The sequence below is a fragment of the Oryctolagus cuniculus genome, chromosome 2, assembly GCF_964237555.1.
Source record: "Oryctolagus cuniculus chromosome 2, mOryCun1.1, whole genome shotgun sequence".
Lineage (NCBI taxonomy): Eukaryota > Metazoa > Chordata > Mammalia > Lagomorpha > Leporidae > Oryctolagus > Oryctolagus cuniculus.
In genome coordinates, this window is record NC_091433.1 from 64,541,855 (window position 1) to 64,561,857 (window position 20,003).

At 39.1% G+C, this 20,003-nt stretch overlaps 1 protein-coding gene across 13 annotated transcripts in view; it reads left to right on the plus strand.

The window, feature by feature from the left end:
- Window positions 1-20,003, plus strand: part of TENM3 (teneurin transmembrane protein 3) — a 650,972-nt gene that overhangs the window by 529,693 nt on the left and 101,276 nt on the right. For all 13 annotated transcript variants that reach the window (XM_070068317.1, XM_051842575.2, XM_070068314.1 and 10 more), the window contains 5 exons: window positions 4,317-4,527; window positions 4,942-5,043; window positions 5,235-5,429; window positions 6,441-6,641; window positions 13,579-13,764. In XM_070068317.1, coding sequence (XP_069924418.1) covers window positions 4,317-4,527; window positions 4,942-5,043; window positions 5,235-5,429; window positions 6,441-6,641; window positions 13,579-13,764 — 895 coding nt within the window. The remainder of the gene's footprint in view (window positions 1-4,316; window positions 4,528-4,941; window positions 5,044-5,234; window positions 5,430-6,440; window positions 6,642-13,578; window positions 13,765-20,003) is intronic.

Here is a 20,003-nt window from a genome sequence, read left to right on the forward strand (position 1 = left end):
GGAAGACCTTTCTCTCTGTCTCTCTCTCTCACTGTCCACTCTGCCTGTCAAAAAAAAAAAAAAAATAGGAATTTAGACTTTTCCCAGAATCAGCTGTTATGTTAATAAACAGAGGAATTTCAAATCAGTAATAACTGGTTAGGTAAAACTGGCAATTACATGAGCTTTGAGTTGTGTCTAATAAGTTTCTTTACCCATGGAACTTCATCCTGATTTTAGTTTTAATAAGTACTACAGAATTTTTGTGTGTACTCATGTTTAATAATTTACAAGAAATGCTTTTTTCTGTAACCTAGGAACATAAATTACAAAGAAAAGTTGATTACATGCTAATAAAGAAATCACATCTTGGGTGGGCAATTGAAAGCAGTTGAGACACTGCTTTGGATGCCTGTGTCCCATATCAAAGTGCCTGCCTTTGACCAATGTGCGCCCTGTGGTGGCTCCAGTACTTGGATTTCTGCCACCTACATGGGAGACCCAGATAGAGCGCCCAGCTCCTGGCTTCATCCTGGCCCAACTATTTTTTTAAAAAAGAAATCACTCTAAAGAAAGAGATAATTTCAGCATCTTTCTGTAATGTCATCATGGGGGGTTGGGTTCATAGACATACATACATTTTCTGACTATGAAATGTTTAAAAAGCACGCTTTAGTGGGTTCACTTTTCTTAATTTTAATATCTGTCTTATTAAAGAAAATGCCTTGGATCCTTCCCCATCAAGTACTTCTTATGTACTAGTGTCCAATTTTAAATTAGGTTTGATTCCAGTTATTCTGATAGGTAACACTCAGATGTAATAACTAGATTTTCTTAAATGCATTGTGTTTCAGTAACTTCAGTTATAGCAGATAGATTGCATTTGTAGCAGTGGTCCAATACTATATGAAAAAATAGTTTTACACTGAAACCACATGCAGAATTAATTTTCTGCAGTTCAAGAAGTATACCTCTGAGCTAAACACAACCATGAGTGTGCAACTTAGAGTAAATTCCAGAAAACAATTTCAGTTAAAAATCGTCTTTTGTGTTGTACACTTGAAAGGTTTCTTTAAAGATAGATGGTTGACTTTTTGAAAGTTATGTATAACATAAAAGATTAAGGAAATAAAAGGGGCAGTGTCAGGTTTTCTCATAATTCTAATATTTAAATATAATACACATGATATCTACTTTTCTTTTCTGCTACAATAAATGGATTTAAGTAGGTTATGCACTTCTTAGAGCTTCACAGTTATTAGAATTCCTATCTCTGGTTTATTCAAGATCAGTAGAGCAAACAACTGTTTCTGAGTTCAGTGTTTAAACATGAAATATGCTATAAAGCAGCCCAAATTGAACATTTCTCTGTTCCTGGGGAGCATTAAATAAGTCAACCTGAAATAATTAAAATTGGCCAGCCATTCAGAATAGTCACTTGAGTTTTGAAAGTCTTTGTGACCCTTTATAAAACCATTCATTTGATTGTTGCCAAGGAATCAATGACTTTCTTCTCCCTGGTGCCCAATTCTTTTTCCTGGACAGATAGAAGCCTAAAGAAGCCAGTCAAGATTTTACAGTTAAGTGTGCTTTGGCATCTTAGCACATTTACATGAAAGCTGTCTTAGAAAAGGAGTTAGGAACCTAGGTTCTGTGCACACTGTTGCTACTTTCTGACTTTGTGACCCACAGAAGTCACATAACTTCTCTGAGCTGACAAAATGAGTGAATTAGATGAGCTGATCTCTAAAATCTCTTCCTTCACTGTCTTCCAGTGAGATATAACAAGACTATGCTACTACCAGAAGCTTGATCGGAGGACACAGTTATGCAGTCATAGACTGGGTTGTCATCAATTTAATAACAACTGAGTTAAACATGGATGATCCTAACTGTTCACAAATGAACTATCAAGATACTTGAAAAAGGGTCTATTTGCATTTTTAAATCACGTATTAGATAATCAATAAAAGTACTTAACATGGACAAACTTCTTATATTAATTTTACGAAGGACTTTGTAAATACATTTAAAGCATCTTTAAATACAAAGAATTTTTAAAGTTAATATAAATCACATCACATGAAAATCACCTGAAAAGACACCATTTTAGTCCCACCTCTGCTTCCCATTCAGCTTCCTGCTGCAGTGTACCCTGGGAACAGCAGTTGATGGCTCAAGTACCTGGGTCCTTGACATCCACATGGGAGACCCAGATAGAGTTCTTGACTCCTGGCTTCAGCCTGGCCCAACCCGGGCTGTTACATAGGCATTTGGGGAGCAAACCTATGGATGAAAGATCTCTCTATATATATCTCCCTTTCCTCCCTCACCATCCTGCTTCCTTTCAAATAAAAATAAACTTAAAAACATTCCCAGTGAACCTTTGAACAAAAGAAAAACTACCTTTAAAGGGAGCTTTTACACTGAGGCGGTTCCAATTTATATGAGATCTTTGTCAAATATAAGCTTTGTGTCGTGATAACTCCCCCAGAGTAGTGAGAGTGAAGAGTTAGTTCATTGACTTTTATCCTAAAATAGTGTAAGATCCTAAGACTGCCACCCCTTCCTGCCAAAGGAAAAAAGATCTATCTTTGAGTATCTTATGAGTAGGTATACCAAAGTAAAATTTAGGTTTGTCCCTAGGTGGTCACATTATGCCCATAGAACAGAGGTTATTAAATATTTCCATCCCATTTAATTTGGTAATTTTGGAAAGAGATGGTTTTTAGTGTTAAATAGGAAACCCCTTACAGAAGAACCTAGAACTGGATAAATACCCAAACCTTGCCAGGTATGCCCCCAGCCCCACCTTACCTCCCACCAGCCATACTGTAGTGTTCATAGTGTGATGTGAATGGTGATTTCTGTGGTAAAGATGATGACTTTGATTACAGGCTTTAAAAGCCCATTAAAACTCAAAATTTCCTCCCTTTAACTTTTTCAGTTACTTTGTTTAATATTAGGGGAAGAAAATAGTTATACACCTCAGACCTAAAAAAGAACTTTTCCCTGTCATTTTGCCATGCTATTTTAATATTTAAATCTGATGAGGAAATGAATGAACTTTTTTGAGATTGCGACAGTCTTCAAAACTGCTGAATTAGTTTTCCTCTGACAATTATGGAGTACAGTGAAATGTTTGCAGGTTATATATTCACACCAGTCATTATTTCCATTCTTTTAAGATATAAATATAAAAAATGTTTTGAGAGCTAATCAAATTAAATCTTTTTTGTATGTATTTCTCACTGCTGAATTATGTTGCAATGCAGCTTTCCTACAGGAAAGAACAAAAATGCATTTATATTTAAATAAAAATGTTAATAAATCTGAAACAGATATTCTACGTCTGTCCAATAGCAGTAGTAGAGCCAACAGCAACCTACTTAACTGTGATTCTGAGAAATCCCAACAATTGGAAGACAGGAACTGATAGATTCCAAACACTAAGATAAAGAAATGGAGAGGCTCATTGCCTGGTCTGATCAGTTTATGCTATGTATGTGGTTGAAATATCTCTGTGATCTATAGATTTGCACAAGTAGCATATGCTAATCCAAACTTTAAAAAAAAATAAATAAATACTAAAAGTGGACATTTAGCCTAGTGGTTAAACCACCAGTTGGAACACCCACGTCCCATTTTGGAATGTCTCCGGGTCCTGATTCCAGCTTCCTGCTAGTGCAATCCCTGGGAGGCATCTGTGATTGCTCAAGAGATTAGGTTCCTGCCACCCATGTAGGAGAGTCTATGGCAGAAAGGACCCACACCCCAGAGCAAGTGGCCTACATACCAGCTCCACTACCTACCAGCTGTCTGACCCTGCCGAAGCTCCTCCAGACTCTGTTTCCTTCGTCTTTAAAGTGTAAATATTAATGCCCTCCTAAAAAGGTTCCTATCAGGATTAAAAGTTATTTAAGCACAGAGTAAGTATTGGACAGTCATTGTTACTACAGTTTGTTACTACATGAGTATTAAATAAAGACCTTAATAGATTTACCTAATGGCCTCACTAAATAAGGCTGCTGAGTTTGGAATGTGAGTTCATGCAGATTTTGTGTTTTTATACCCAAACAGCCTACAGTCATCAAACTTGTTACCCAATCAGGAGAATTGAATACTGTTGGAAAGCAAAGTGACCTGTGAAGGGAAAAAAGCAACAGTGTTCAGTGGTAGTTTCTGACACTTTGGCTGTTTGGACCTGTCCATCAGGGACTTCCCTCCACCACTGGTATTTATTAGAGCAGAGGAGAAAAGCTTGAAGAAATACAATAGCGAAGCAGCCGCATTGTCATCTTCCTGACTTAAACGTTGTTCCTTTGCCTCGTCCCCAGTATGACTTTGTGGAGCTCCTGGATGGCAGCAGGCTGATTGCGAGGGAGCAGCGGAACCTCCTGGAGTCTGAAAGAGCAGGGCGGCAGGCAAGATCCATCAGCCTTCATGAGGCTGGCTTTATCCAGTACTTGGATTCTGGAATCTGGCATCTGGCTTTTTACAATGATGGGAAAAATGCAGAGCAAGTGTCTTTTAATACCATTGTTATAGGTAAGAACAGTCTTCAAAGCTGAAGCCTGAATGCTGTGTTGATTAGCAGTGAAATTGTCCTCACCAGCGTTGAGGGATTCTTGGGATGTTAAAGCCTAGATAACATGAAACAGATATTTTGAAATTATTTATCTGTGAATATGTGCCAAACCACAAAACACCCAAAGAAAACATCATTTGGAATTACCTTGGGGGAGGAGAGTGCATCATGAAAGCACTTGAAAAATTTGCATGTGAAGTGGGGGTTCTTGGCTTTACTCTGTAAATCATCTGGTAGCAGTGCCTCCTTTGAGTTTCAGTTGTGGACTAAGCCACCCCCTACTTGCTTCAGCTCCTAGCTAAAATGGTCAGATGATGGTTCACCCTCTTCAAGAGGCCGGCTGTACAACAAGTGTTCTCTCCTTGTCTTTTCAGAGTCAGTGGTGGAGTGCCCCCGGAATTGCCATGGCAACGGAGAGTGCGTTTCTGGAACTTGCCATTGTTTTCCAGGCTTTCTGGGTCCAGACTGTTCAAGAGGTATGCAAGTCAGATGTTTTTCTTAAGCCGATTTAAATACGCTGTAGAAACACAAGTAATTCAGAAAAGCACCAAGACAGGAAAGAAGGGGGAGAAATGAGCTTATTAGTTGTCTCAGCGATGTGTCTTTTCTTTCGAAAGTTCCGTGGCAAATGTGGCCATTAATTCTTCTGTCGTGTTCCATTTCACAGCAGCCTGTCCAGTGCTATGCAGTGGCAATGGGCAGTATTCCAAGGGCCGCTGCCTCTGTTTCAGTGGCTGGAAGGGGACCGAGTGTGACGTGCCAACTACCCAGTGCATTGACCCACAGTGTGGGGGGCGTGGGATTTGTATCATGGGCTCTTGTGCTTGCAACTCAGGATACAAAGGAGAAAACTGTGAAGAAGGTAAACATGTCAATATTTGCAGAAGTCTATTGTTGTCTTCATAAAGAAGCAGATTATATCTGTAATCTTGAATTTGGCAGGTGAATCCTTTTATGCTTCCTTATGAAAGTAATTTTGATTTCCATATTTATGAATGCATTGTGTCATTAACATTTTAACTAATAAAAAGAACAAATACCAAGGAACTCCTCCGCTCCTTTTCAGTATCATGAATAATTCTTTTTTTTTAATTATTCTGAAAAAAAAGTAAGCAAATGTTTGTACCTAGAAACCAACTGTGAACTGTCAGAGTTTTTTGCTTGTTTGTTTATTTTTGGTATTTTCCACCCTTCAGTTTTTCACATAGGTGGCAGCTGCTAATTCAAGCATTTTTGTGTCTTTAGGAAGAATATTGAGCATAAAATTCTAGTGAAAATAGTAAGGCATCATGGATTTGTTCCACAACTGTATATAATGATGAGAGTCAAGATACTATACTATAAAGTGCAGTGAATTGTTTTTTCAAAAAGCAAAAAAAGCACCATTTCCGTTCTTCAATCAAATTGATTTTATTGATCTGCACTCACAAAGTAATGCAATTAAGTCTCTGGAATTAAATTTTCAGGCCATTGACCCTACAAGTGTAAAGTTTTATTGAGTCAAATTGCTAAATTAAATCTCATCATCTAAAGCACATTAGAGTGAATTAGGAAGGATAGAGAGTGTGCAACTCATTTATTTCTCAAACAGTTTGAGGATCCCATGCAGCTGTCAGTGCCCAGTGCTGGTGGAGCAGGTCAGCTGATGCAGAGTTTGGGATGGCATAGGCAGAACAGAGAGCAGTAGTCTGTAACCCCTAGAGCACTTTGTGTGATTCAGGAAAATCACATATCCTTGCCGGAGTCTCAGTTACCTAAATGGCATTGGGCTGATTTTTAATGCATTATTGTGTTATTAGGATGTACTTCTGTATTCTACATTTGTATGCTGTCATCTAGATCTAATAAAATTCTTCTCCTTCCTTTATGCTAGCTGACTGTCTAGACCCTGGATGTTCTAATCATGGTGTGTGTATCCATGGGGAATGTCACTGCAACCCAGGATGGGGTGGTAACAATTGTGAAATACTAAAGACCATGTGCCCAGACCAGTGCTCTGGTCACGGAACGTATCTCCAAGAAAGTGGCTCCTGTACGTGTGACCCTAACTGGACTGGCCCAGACTGCTCAAATGGTGAGCTTAATAAATGCAGTACAATTGCATCCTTACTGTTATTTAGCTAAGAGTTATGATAATTTTATTTTAGAAATGCATTTTAAACTTGATACAAATTTTAGTAAAGTTATTTATAGAAATAAATGAGAAATAATGAAACACAGCTGTCTTGTGAAAAGGAAACAAGTTTTGCCAATTTTTCATTGAAATTTACCTTTCAGTATTATTGGGAAGAAAAATTTTTCATTTGCATAAGATACCTTGTCTCATTTTATGTAACTGCTGATTTAAACTGTCCTGCCTATGGGCCTATGCATAGCTTTGGGATATAAGTACATTATATCTGATAAACAACAAAGCCTCAATTAAAAAACTTGTTTGGCAACACGAGGCCAAACATGATTAAATAAAGAGTATACATATATAAACATTTACAGTATGTATAATGATTATACAGTGAGTTTTTATAGTAATTTGAATATAACAGAAATTGCAGGTAGTAATTTTACTCAATCAACCATGTTGTTAAGAGCACCCACTATGTGCATGGCCTGTGGTAGGCCCTGTAGAAATAAAAGAATAATGAATTATGCTTGCCCTGTAGAACTGTAGCTTTTGTGACCTTGAGTCTTAAATTTGTACATTGTGACTTTATATACCTATACATGTAGGACTCGCACAGGGGAAACAGTTTTACAGAGTTATATACATTAATGGTTTCTTTTCAAATTTTTTTTTTCTTAAATACTAGTTGCAACCCAGTAATTAATTCCATGACCCACTCTATAGTCAACAGTTTGAGAAGATGTCATTTTCATCTAGATTATCATTTAATTAGGGCAGTAAGATGAAATAATTAGATAGCAATGCATTCCAGTTTAATATTATATTGAGTAGTACATGGAATAATATACTAAATTCAGGGGACATTCAGAGGAATGATCCTATTAGAAGAGTATTGAAAGTTTTCAAGGAGACTTTTATTAACATTTCTTGCTTTTATTTAAACATGGCCATCTGGGAAAGGAAGGAAGTGTATCTTTTGGGTAGGGGAATCGTATTAGAAAGTATAGACTGAAGTCAGATGCATAGGTTCTTATCCTATCTCTGTGCCTTCATAGCTATGTAGCCTTAGACAAATTACTACATGCCACAGTTCACCCATCTATACTATAGGACATTCTTCATGGAGATGCTATGGAAATTACCTGAATTAATGCACATTCAGTAGTTAAGTACAATGTTTGTCCCAAAATAAATTCTAAATATAGCTTCTACCACTACCACCGTCACTGCTGCTCCTACCATTGACAAAAATCCAAGTATAAGAAATACCATTATCATATACATGAGACAGTGACAGAAAGGTAGAGTATTTGGAATTAAGAATCAAGGTAGGCTCCTTTCTGAGGGATGTCATTTGAAAATGGTATTTTAAGGGCCAACACTGTGGTGCAGCAGGTTAAACTGCCGCCTGCAACTCTGGGATCCCATATGGGCGCTGGTTCGAGTTCTGGCTGTTCCACTTCTGATCCAGCTCCCTGCTAATGTACCTGGGAAACAGCAGAGGATGGCCCAAGTGCCAGGGTCCCTGCCCCCACATGGGAGACTCAGTAGAAGCCTGGCCCAGCCTCAGCCATCACAGCCATTTGGGGAGAGAACCACTGGATGGAAGATCTATCTCTCACTCTCGCTCTCACTTGCTCGCTCGCTCTCTGTCTCTCCCTTTCTCTCTCTCTCTCAGCAACTCTGCCTTTCAAATAACTTTTTATTTTCAAAATAAAATTTCAAAAATAAAATTGGTGTTTTAGTGGCGAATTCACGGATAGTAATGGTAGACTCTCTAACGTGCTGAGGTAGTGTAGAACTGTTACATGGAGTCTGTGTCAGAGGATGGGAACAGTGTGACTTTGATGGCTGAAAGACAAGTTAGAGGACCTGCCCAGAAATGCGAGGTAATGAGGACTGGAATTAATTTGTTGTGAGTGGAAATAAAAATAATAAATATGAGTGACGTTTCAAAGAAAAAACAGAAAAGGTTTCCTGAGAATACAGAATATCGAAATTTGATGAGAAGAGATGTACGTCTGAAACCAGGATTGGGGTTAATGTCAGTGAGTCACTGAATGAGGCAAAGAAAGTGGGAAAGGGGGAGGTTGATGTAAGAGGAGACAGACAAGTGAGAAATAGAGAAGATGATGAATTCTGTTGGGTTCTCACCCTGTCTAAACAAAGACAAATAGTACAAAGGAAGAGGAGAAAGAAAAGGCAGAATGAGAAACAGAAGAAGGAGAAAAAGAAATAGAGGAGCAGGAAGAGAAGAGAGAGGGAGAAGCAGGAGAGAGTGGACAGTGTGGCTGGCAGTGGTGACTCAGGAAATCACTGTGCCTAAGTGTAGGAGTGTAGGGTCAGGGACGAGGTCCTTCTGCATTTGGTCCTGATGGCTCTCGCTGCTGACCCCCTTCTCTGCACCTGCTGTTCAGCAGTACATGGTTAAGAACGTAGACGCTGGAGCAAACAGCTTAGGTTGAGATTTTGGACTGGCCATTCACTAAATAACTGGACTGGCCAGTTATTTAACTTCTCTGGACTCCCTTATGCAATTATAGTAAAGACTAAATGAGTTAGTATGGGAAACATACTTAGAATAGTCCCTTATACAAAATAAGTACTCAATAAGTATTAACCATTAATAAAAGTAATGGTTGTGGTGATCATAGATATTGTGGAAGTAGTATTCTGGAAGTTAATTGTGATTTGTCATACTTAATTCCTCATTGATTCAGAGGACTTCCACATAAAAGTATTGATTGGATGTGGTTCCTCAAATGTGAAATTTATGAAGTTTAATTTGTTTCATTTATTAATATGACCTAAATGCATAAAACTAAATGAGATCTTGCTTGGTATCTAATTCACATGCTTATTTAAAAAAAAAAAAAACTGGTAGTTTTCATGGAGCCAACATTGTGGCACAATGGGTTAAGCCACTGTGTGAGATGCCAACATCCCATATGAGTCTCAGCTGCTCCACTTCTGATCCAGTGCCCTGCTAATGCGCTGGGAAAGCACTGGAAGATGGCCCAAGTACTTGGGCATGCCACCCAAGTAGAGACCCGGTTAGAGTTTCTTGCTCCTGGCTTCTGCCTGGCTCATCCTTGGCTGTTAGAACAATTTGGGGAGTGACCCAGCAGCTGCAAGATCTCGCTTTCTGTGTCTCATCTTCTCTCTTTAACTCTGCCTTTCAAGTAAACAAATAAATCTTTTTTAAAAAACTGAGAGTTTTCATAAATTGCTCTTTCCTGGCATTTTGAGCTACTTGGGTTGTATCCCTGCCACCCGTGAATCAATAACAGCATGACAGATTTATCTGCTCTCCTTTATTTACTACAAATTGAATCTTAGAAGCCCAAACTAGAAAAGATTTTATAGGCTAATTGGTAAAGCTGACGAAACATTTCTCTTGAACCTGTATGTTATTTAAAGAGACAATATATTTTCCTTTCTTTGTTTCTTACAAGGTGAATTTCCTTCCTTCTCCTTCCCAGTCCCACTTCTTCCCTTCCGTTCCTCCTTCCCACCTTTCCTTCCAATGGTCCTCCCTCCCTCCCTCCTCTGCCTTCTTCCTTGTTAGTCTTCCTCCCTCCAAGTCCAGGCCACATGCCTCTGGAGGCAGCAGGTGCATACCTTGTTTATTACTCCTCCATCAGAGCATTGGTTGATTCAGATAGCTTGAGGAGCCAGAGACTCTGGTTAGAGAATGTGTATCTGCACAGGAAATGACATGTAGAGTATAAACAGAATAAAAATATAAATTGAGGTCTAGCTTAGAGAGGGCTTTGATAGCTCGCTGAGGAGTCAGGAAATCATCACCAGCCAGTGTTCATCAAGCACAGGTTCCAGCATTGGTCTCAGTAACATATTAACTTGCGTTCTCTGTTCTTAAAAATGTATTTTGTAATTTAGAAAAGTCAAAACAGGCATTTAGTTACTTTCGGAGTTTTATTTATATTTCTGGCTTTACCAAATGCATTCTCCAAAAAAAAATCTCCAACTAAGTTTTATAGACATGATTACTTGTATAATAAAGCTACTTGGTTCAGGTCTCTTCTGCCTCCATCAGTAAAACAGGCATATAGTACTAGCCATAAAATAATGCTGGCTTGAAATATTAGCATTCTGATTTACTTCCCACAATTATCCAAGTAGGAACAAGCATAATATCCCTCTTTTTTGCCATATAAAGCTATTATAATACCTTACCTGAATTATTTTATAAAGAGTATTTTGTAATTGATACTAAATAGCTCAATTGGTAATTCAGTGCTCTTCATAAAATGATACTGCTATGAACAGCTTTTTAGAAAGATATAAATGTTAATTAAAACATGAAATTAGCAGCCAAAATTATGTATTATTTTGCATATTCAGACTAGATATTTTTCATACTAGTATAATTGTTTTGCTAGTTGAAAATCTAATTTCACCTGTAGGCAAAATGATGTTTAGTAATAGGGAGTGGAGTATTCATCCTATTTACCTTTCTATCCCCAATGCAAACCAAGAACTTAACATTTAACCATCAGTATATATAGCGCTCTTCTTTAGGAGGAAAAAATTAAGTGCAGAAAAAAATTCATTAAACTTTTCTAGTAACTGCATAAAGAAAACTTACTTAGAATGAATAGTAAAGATCTCAGACTTGCGTACAGTCAACCTGTGAAGCTATCTGGTCTCTTGTGCCTCCCTCTTATCTAACTGTTGTACAATCCTCATGTACAGCTTATAAAAATATTATTGTTAATTTATATCTGTGGCCTGGGGCCAGCACCGTGGCTCAACTTGGTTAATCCTCCACCTGCTGCACCGGCATCCCATATGGGCACTGGGTTCTAGTCCTGGCTGCTCCTCTTCCAGTCCAGCTCTCTGATGTGGCCCGGAAGGGCAGTAGAGGATGGCCCAAGTGCTTGGGCCCCTGCACTCACGTGGGAGACCAGGAAGAAGCACCTGGCTCCTGGCTTCTGATCAGCGCAGCGCCGGCCGTGGCAGCTATTTGGCAAGTGAACCAACGGAGGGAGGACCTTTCTCTCTGTCTCTCTCTCTCACTGTCCACTCTACCTATGAAAAAATAAAAATAAATAAAAAAATTTGTATCTGTGGCTTAAAATAGACTGGTGGGATAATTCTGAATTGCTAACTAGATGAATTCTCAAAGAAAGCACTTTACTAGCTACCTCTTCTGTTTTGGAAGTGACCTTCAGATATCTAAATTCAATAAGAGTACATTTTCACACCTGAAGAAACATTTGCTTAAGCTGCTGAAAGAGAAGAGATGAATTATTTCCATCAGGAAGTTTATAGGTTTGAAAGCAACAGGGCTTTCCTCTATCTTCATCAGCAGTTTGTCCATTAATTAGCCCTTCAATTCCACTTCAATTAAATTAACTCTAATTAATAAGTTCATTACAAAGATTGACGCACCTTGCTCAAAGCTAGTGTGCTAAATGCTGATAAACACCTTCACCCTAATGAAAAATTGATTAGATTGAATAAAAAGGGTACCTCAGAAACCTCTGCTTTCTGGAACTGAGTTGATGTTGTGTTGCTCTGAAGTTAATCAAACCATCTTGGATCTCTTAATCAAAAGTCTGATTCAAAGGAGATAGAAAATGTGGTAAATATACCTAAATACACACACACACACACACACAGAGGCACGCATGCATGCACGCACACGCTCACACACTATTCTCTTCCAGTAGATGGTTCTGGGTATTGTTTATTAGAAATGTTACAGCTCTCATAGTGCCACAGTGGTGTTTAAAGTGAGCCTGTGAGATAGAGAATTACAGTGACAAGAAATGTTATTGGGGAAAGAAATGGGGGAAAACAGAAGCATGGGACCACATAAACAGAAAGGACTACCGTCCATTTTCCATTTGTTGGATGTGATTTCAGGTTTTTATTATTCAGCATTTTTATTTTTGCCAGAAAAACAAAACTAAATAGTAGAATTATGATCTTAGGAAAAAAACTGTACTTAACTTTATATGTAAAGAACAAAAAATAAAATGCTCTTCCAAATTTCTTATTCTCTCTCTTGCTCTGTCTCAGCTTAATCAAATTAAAGCTTTGAAGAAAGCTTTAAGAAAAAAAAATACTTGTAGACGTGTATCATTTTTCAGGAGCTAACCAGGTGTTGTACTTTCTGAAGTCACTAGTTCACATGTGCTACCTTCATAATCCAGCTGTTGAAAACTTCGGTTTTTTTTTGAATGACAGAGTGAATAGTTTTATCTATATGTTATTAAACTGGTTTTCTACTATGTGGGCTGAGCAATTTGTATCTGTCAACACAACGGTGGTTACTGAATAGGAAAACAACAATTTCTGTTATTTAACCAGCATGTGTGTGTCAGAAGCAAGCTAGATTTACTTTCTGTAATAGATTCTTCTTAAATGAAAGTTTCCGAATGTTTTAAAAATCTAAACAGAGGCATTATGAATAATCCCTTTTCACATCTTGCTATTTGACCTGTCAGATACTAGAGATGCTTACTGAAATTATTTCATTAATTTGGTGTATATGTGTTTTCTGAGCTGCCAACAGATACTGATACATATTGATATATATATATGAATATTCTTCCTATGTGATATTTTACCTATATATACTATTTTACCTATAAAGAAATTATTCATAACAAAACTGTCATGTGTATTTTATGCACCACTCCAGCAGCATACAAAATTAAATGACGGGTAAAGAAGTAAAATTCCCCTGTTCATAACCTCTAGTGATCAGTGCTGAGCTTGTCAGATGCAGACACTTCTGATTTATGCCCAGTGGTTTTGTTCTTCACTTTGCCACATTTGACCTGAGGATAGAGCACTGCTTGTTCACCCCCCACCTCACCGTCCGTTACCCTTCTCTCCTGTGTTTTTTTCAATTTAGAAATCTGTTCCGTGGACTGTGGCTCCCACGGTGTGTGCATGGGGGGCACTTGTCGCTGTGAGGAGGGCTGGACGGGCCCAGCGTGTAATCAGAGAGCTTGCCACCCCCGCTGTGCGGAGCACGGGACCTGCAAGGACGGCAAGTGCGAGTGCAGCCAGGGCTGGAACGGAGAGCACTGCACCATCGGTAGGCTCACTGCGCCTGCGCGTCTGTGCCCGCCGGGAGGGGCGCCGGGAGGGGCGCTGGGAGGGGCGCTGGGGTCAAGGTGGGCAAACCTTTCTTCACGTTACGTTTTACTCATCTTTCTTAAAGGAATCCTTGTTTGTGGTTGTCATTTTCCAATGACATATCAGTTCTTTTTAGAGCAACCGTCATAAGAATTTTCTTATTCATTGTTCTTGATGATGGCCACTTCTCATTTATAAATTAACTTTCGTGGAATTTTGCCTATGGAATATTAGCATTCCATATTGCCATGTTTTAATAACAGTCATGGTTTGAAATTTTTTTCAACTAGATGGCCTTGTTGGCCTCTATCAATTCCATAGTCACACATAGACTTGTCAGTATATTAAGTCTCCAAAAAAGAAGTTTGACTTTTTATGATGTTACTTTGTAGTATCATGATAAATGAAGTAGAATAAAATATACAAATCCAACTGTTCTTATGTCTATATGCTTAACACTTTTAAAGAATGTGATGATATAAACAAAACAAATAGGTGTTTAAGATCAAAATCTTAGTACGTAAGTGGTATTTAATGTGACCATAAAATATTCAGAATATATAAGGGGATAGGCCCTTATTTTCAAGATAATCAGTGTCTTTGCTTTTACCATTTGAGTTGTGAAATTCAAATCTTCAGTTTAAAAAATACAACAAAAATAAGGAATAAATTTCCACCTCATTTCAGTGAGAGTGTACAGCATTAATTACTAATGGCAGAGTCCTCCAAAACATTTCAGAATTTGAGGTACAGTATTTGTCCACATTATTTTGTACCCATAGGGTAAAGTTTGATAAAGCTTTCCATTGGGGGCAGTGTTTGCATCTTCAATCTTCCAGTATATCTGTAAGTGTGACATACTTCACTTGTTTGCTTACAGGAATTGGTGAGCCAGGAATTTCATCTTGGGAAAATTAAAATCATGTGCTTTATAAATTGCCACCCTTGCATCTTTGTAATTTTCCTATAAAGTTCATTCTAATCTTATGGCCATCCTGACCTCTGTTTGGAGGGTACCATTGCCACTCCCATGTTTGGCAACCTGTTGTTGCATAGTTGCAGTTTATTACATTGATCGGATAGGGAACAAGACACATCAGGCAAAGTCTGGAGGAATTCACGCACAAGCTATCTCTCCCACTGGGAGAGAGCACATGGACCTGGGTCTCCAACGGAGAAATGCATCAACGTGCAGGCAGTATTTCTGCCTAGGGATGCCCACTGGAGGCTCGGGAATCCAAGGTTTTCATCGGGGATGTACAAGGAGGTATCCCTGAGCACTACTACCAACATTCCAGATTCCCAAAAGAAAAACGAGTGTTTAGAGCTCCAAGTGGCCAAAATAATCTTGTCAACATAGGAGAAATATCCAGATTTCCAGAAGCCAAGGGCCCACCCTACAAGTTTCTATAGAGCAGGCCTGCTGTATGAACCCTTAACTGGACAACGCCCAGAGGATCTCCTCTGATGAGTGTGAGCTTACTGCTTACAACTAGGAAGCGTGCATGCTTTCTGCTGACGTTGACAGCACTGCGAATGTGCACCAACTCAGCACCTGCAGAGGTGCTACACTTCTGGTATGGCTTCCCCCTCCACTGCTGTTTAAGAAGACAGGCTCCTCAGGAAATGGAGGTGTGGCATTCATGTGAACTACATTAAGTCAGAAAGAAAGTTGACCAGCAGGAATTGTGTGTCCTGTGAACATACAAAGTAGAGTCCAGTACCCCAGTGACCAGACAGCCCTATGCCTTAAATCTTGGAATTCCCATATCACAGGTATAAGGCAAGAAGGGAAAACAAACAAACATGTTTTCTAACCATATTCTCCCAATACCTAGTCAGAAGAAATGAATTGATTCTAACTGGGAGAGAAAAAATATATGTATATGACTTTGTATTTAGGAAGTAAAACAAGCATTATATAAACTTTTGAAAACCAGAAAGTATATCAAAAAGTTATGTGTAGGCAGTTGTTACTCTAACAGCTACTCAATGAATCATTCAATTGTTCTCACTGAAGCAGTACATAGTTCATCACTACCCGTAGATGGGCTGTTCTTGAGCAACTTTCTCATTGTTGGGAAACAAGATTTTTATTAGCAGCAAACTTTTTTATTTCAATTTAATGCTTGCTGTAGTTCTCAACAATTCCACGTTCTCTTCTTTTCAGTTTTTATTTTTTATACTGCATATTTTCACAGTGTGCGAAATAAAGGATCTCCTTCATTTAAAAGTAAAGCTAGGTCATGAACCCTTTAAAAGACTGCAGAACCTTTAAATCATTATTGTGCTCTTTTATTTTTTTTTAAAGATTTTATTTTTATTTGAGATGTAGAGCTACAGACAGAGAGAAAGGTCTTCCATCCACTGGTTCACTCCCCAAGTGGCCACAGTGGCCAGAGCCAGGTCAATCCAAAGCCAGGAGCCAGGAGCTTCCTCTGGATCCCTCATGCAGGTACAGGGGCCAAAGCACTTGGGCCATCTTCCACTGCTTTCCCAGGCACACCACAACACTGGCCCCACTCTTTTATATTGTTAAAATTAGTCATTCCAAATTTTGGCATCCAAAAATCCAGTTGCTTTCCCCCTGCCCACTCAGAACCTCTATATGTGTCCACAATGAAGAGTAAGGGGCCATTTGTGAGCCACTGGTTCAGCAACCCAGAAAACTGTGGTGTCTTTTCTCATGTGGAATGCTTACTGTCCGAAGCATTTCCTCTCAGTTTCAACAGTTGCGTATCTGGCTGAAAGAAGCTGCCACTTTATGACAAAATACTCATAAATTAGCAAGATTTTTCCTTCACCAAATTACATGCCAACTCAATGAATACAAACAGGGAGGTTAATTAAAAGAGAGAGAGGAGACATGAAACAGAAGCTAACGAAAGTTCCTAATGGAACGCACAAAGATATTCTTCATTAGTCATCTTACCGTCCTCATAAACTGCTCATGCTTTCTTAAAACCATAGGCATTTTGATAGTAAAAATAGGTATGAATGTAGAGTGTTCACTGAACACTCTGTTACCTGGGAGGATCCCATCCTGATGTTTTTATTAGTATGTTCGTATTTTCCTCTTGTTGTGAATCATGTATTCCACACATTAGGCGTATTCATCTGCAGCTTCATTGTCCCAGTTCCTTTTACTTTCTTGAGTTAGACTTTGACCAGTGATGCATGCAGATAGAAAATGAAACAGGAGGGAATCTACTTTCAGCAGTCTTGTGATTAACAGATTTTCTCCTTTCTTCCCCAGAAAGATTTTATGATTATGATTTTTTATAAAAGAGAAGTGACATGACTGAACCACATTAGATAAGCACCAGTACTTACCTCTAACATCATTTAATAGTAATAGTACTGATAGAGATGCTCAGCTACAGTGATACCTTCTGTACATGTGGCCCTTCCAAACAGGGTCAGTGATTATCAGCCTCATGTGCCTACCTTTGTTTCTCACGAGGCAGGAAGGATGAAAGGATATTTGTGGATCCAGAGGCAAGTTAAAAAAAATGAATATAGTTAAATGTTTTATAAGTAATGGTTGACAGAATATTATAATGCTGTGTCTGCATTCTAAGAGTTGAGGTGGCTCCAGATCAGATGTTTTACTGGGAGTTACTAGTCATGACCTAATTCAGTATGCTCCTTATTAAATTATTTAACTGAAATCAGAATCTGTAGTGATGTAAAGCAACTCATTTGGTTTGCTTCTCTTTCTTTTTGCTTAGAAAAAAGAGGAGGAAAGGCTGTGCTGGAGGTAACTGCCCGTAGAAGCAATGCAAATACCACGCAAGCCTCTGCTGAGATGTTTGTAGGCAGAATCAGTAACCTTTCCCTCCCCTCCCCTCCCCTCCCCTCCCCTTCCCTTCCCTTCCCTTCCCTTCCCTTCCCTTCCCTATTTGAAAGATGGAGAGACAGAGACAAGGAGCTTTTATCTGTTGGTTCACTCCCCAGGTGCACATAATGGCTGGGACTGGGCCAGGGCAAAGTCAGGAACTCAGTCTAGGTCTCCTCCATGGGTGGTGGGAACTTGACTTCAGCCATCACCTGCTGCCTCCCAGGGCCTGCAGTAGCAGAAAGCTTGACTCAGGAGACAGAACCAGGCTCAAACCCAGACATTTCATTATGGCTACAGGTATGTTAACTTATGTCTCTTTTTTAGATTTATCTATTTATTTGAAAGTCAGGGTTAGAGAGACAGAGAGAGATCTACCATCCACTGGTCTACCCCCCAGATGGCTACAACTGCCAGGTGGGCCAGGCTGAAGCCTTCTTCTGGGTCTCCTGTGTGGGTATCAGGGACCCAAACACTTCTGCTGTTTTCCCAGGCTATTAGTAGGGAGCAGAATCAAAAGTGGAGCAGCTAGAACACAAGCCAGCACCCATATGGGATGCCAGTGTCACAGGCATTGGCTTTACCAGCTATGCCACAGTGCTGACACGTTAACCTGTGTCTTAACTGCTAAATCAAAACACCTACCCCAGAATGAATTTAGAGTATTTTTTAAATTTTATTTGTTTGAAAGACAGAGTGACAGAAAAAGAGAGAGATGGAGAGATCAAGAGATAGAAAGAAAGCGATATCTTCCATCTCCTGATCTTCTTCCCTAAATCCTGCAACAGCCAGGGCTAAGCCAGGTTAAACCCAGGAGCCAGAAATTCCATCTGGGTCTCCCAAGTGGGTGTCAGGAACCCCTAGTGCTTAGGCCACCATCTGCTACTTCTCAGATACATCAGCAGGAAGGTGGATCAGAAGCAGCATGGGGTACTGGAGTTGTCCCAGGCTTAACCTGCTGTGCCAGAACGCCAACCCCAGAATCAGCAACTTTTAAATGTAATACTATATGCTTATGAGTCCTGGGTGTAGAAGAATCCTAAGTACCAAATTTTCACTAATGTTCACTTGTAATGTTCACAAGAACCATTCTTGTTAGCATTTATTGAAAAGATTTACCATATCAGAGTGCTAGATCAAATCCTGGCTACTCTGCTTCCAATCCAACTCCCTGCTAATGTGTCTGGGAGGTAGCAGTGGATGGCTCAAGTACTTGAGTTCTGCTATCCAGATGGATTTCCTGCCTCCTGGCTTCAACCTGGCCCAGCCCTAGCGGTTGTGGCCATTTTGGGGGTGAAAAGCAGAAAGAAGATAGTTCATACTCTTTCTCACTCACTCTCTGTCTCTGCCTGTCTGTCTGTCTCTCTCTCTCTCTCTCTCTCACACACACACACACACACACACACAGTCTTTCTCAGATAAGTAAATAAATAAATCTTAAAGCAAAAAGAAAAGATTCACCCCTTAAATCATCCATTTCATCTGAAAGTACCAAAGGTGTTAGTCGAAATTGAGACCTGAAGGGGGAAAGCGCTTGAATGTACACTTGATTGTTGACTACCATTGAGAGTTAGGAAGAAAATGAAGGCCTGGCTCTCGCTCACTGGTTCTCTCATCTGTTGATTGACTCCTAAAATACCTTCAATAGCTGGGGCTGGGCCAGGCCAAGGCCAGGAGCCTGGAACTCCAGCGGGCTCTCCCACATGGTGACAGAAACCTAAGTAGTTGGGCCATCATCTGCTGCCTCTCAGGTCTCTTAGCAGGAAGTTGTATAAAGTGTGGGGTAGCAAAAACTTGGGTGACCCAAGCCGTGGCTTAACACAGCACTGCAACACCCATTCCCCAAGGAAATGTTTAAGCTTTCATTAATTTAATAATACCATAATTACTTAGAGGTTTTTATTTTTTTCTTATTGTTAGCTTGTGTTTTTTTTTTTTTTTCGCAAAAGTATATTTTTTAACTTCTTCCCTTCAGTTGTCCCAAAATATTAAGTCTCTCGGGTAGTGATTTTATGCTACAATTTGTTTACTGTTAATATTTCTGCTCTATTTGAATGCTTTACTACATTTTAACATAGGGTTACTTTTTGGTTCCCAATTTCATTTAACATGGATTTTCATTTTTCCTGTGCAATAGAAATGGCAACAAATCTTCACGTTTTCAGATCACTTTAGGGCCTGTTTTGTAGGATGCCACATTTGGCATACCTCAGTTACTTTTCATTTCCTAATTAATTCATTTCTTTGTCCATTATGCAATTATTGAACACTTTCTCTATGATACTGAGTACCATTTTTATAAAAGTCAGTGTAACATAGTGAGAAAAACATGGGCTTTGAAATTTTAAAAAGTTATGTTT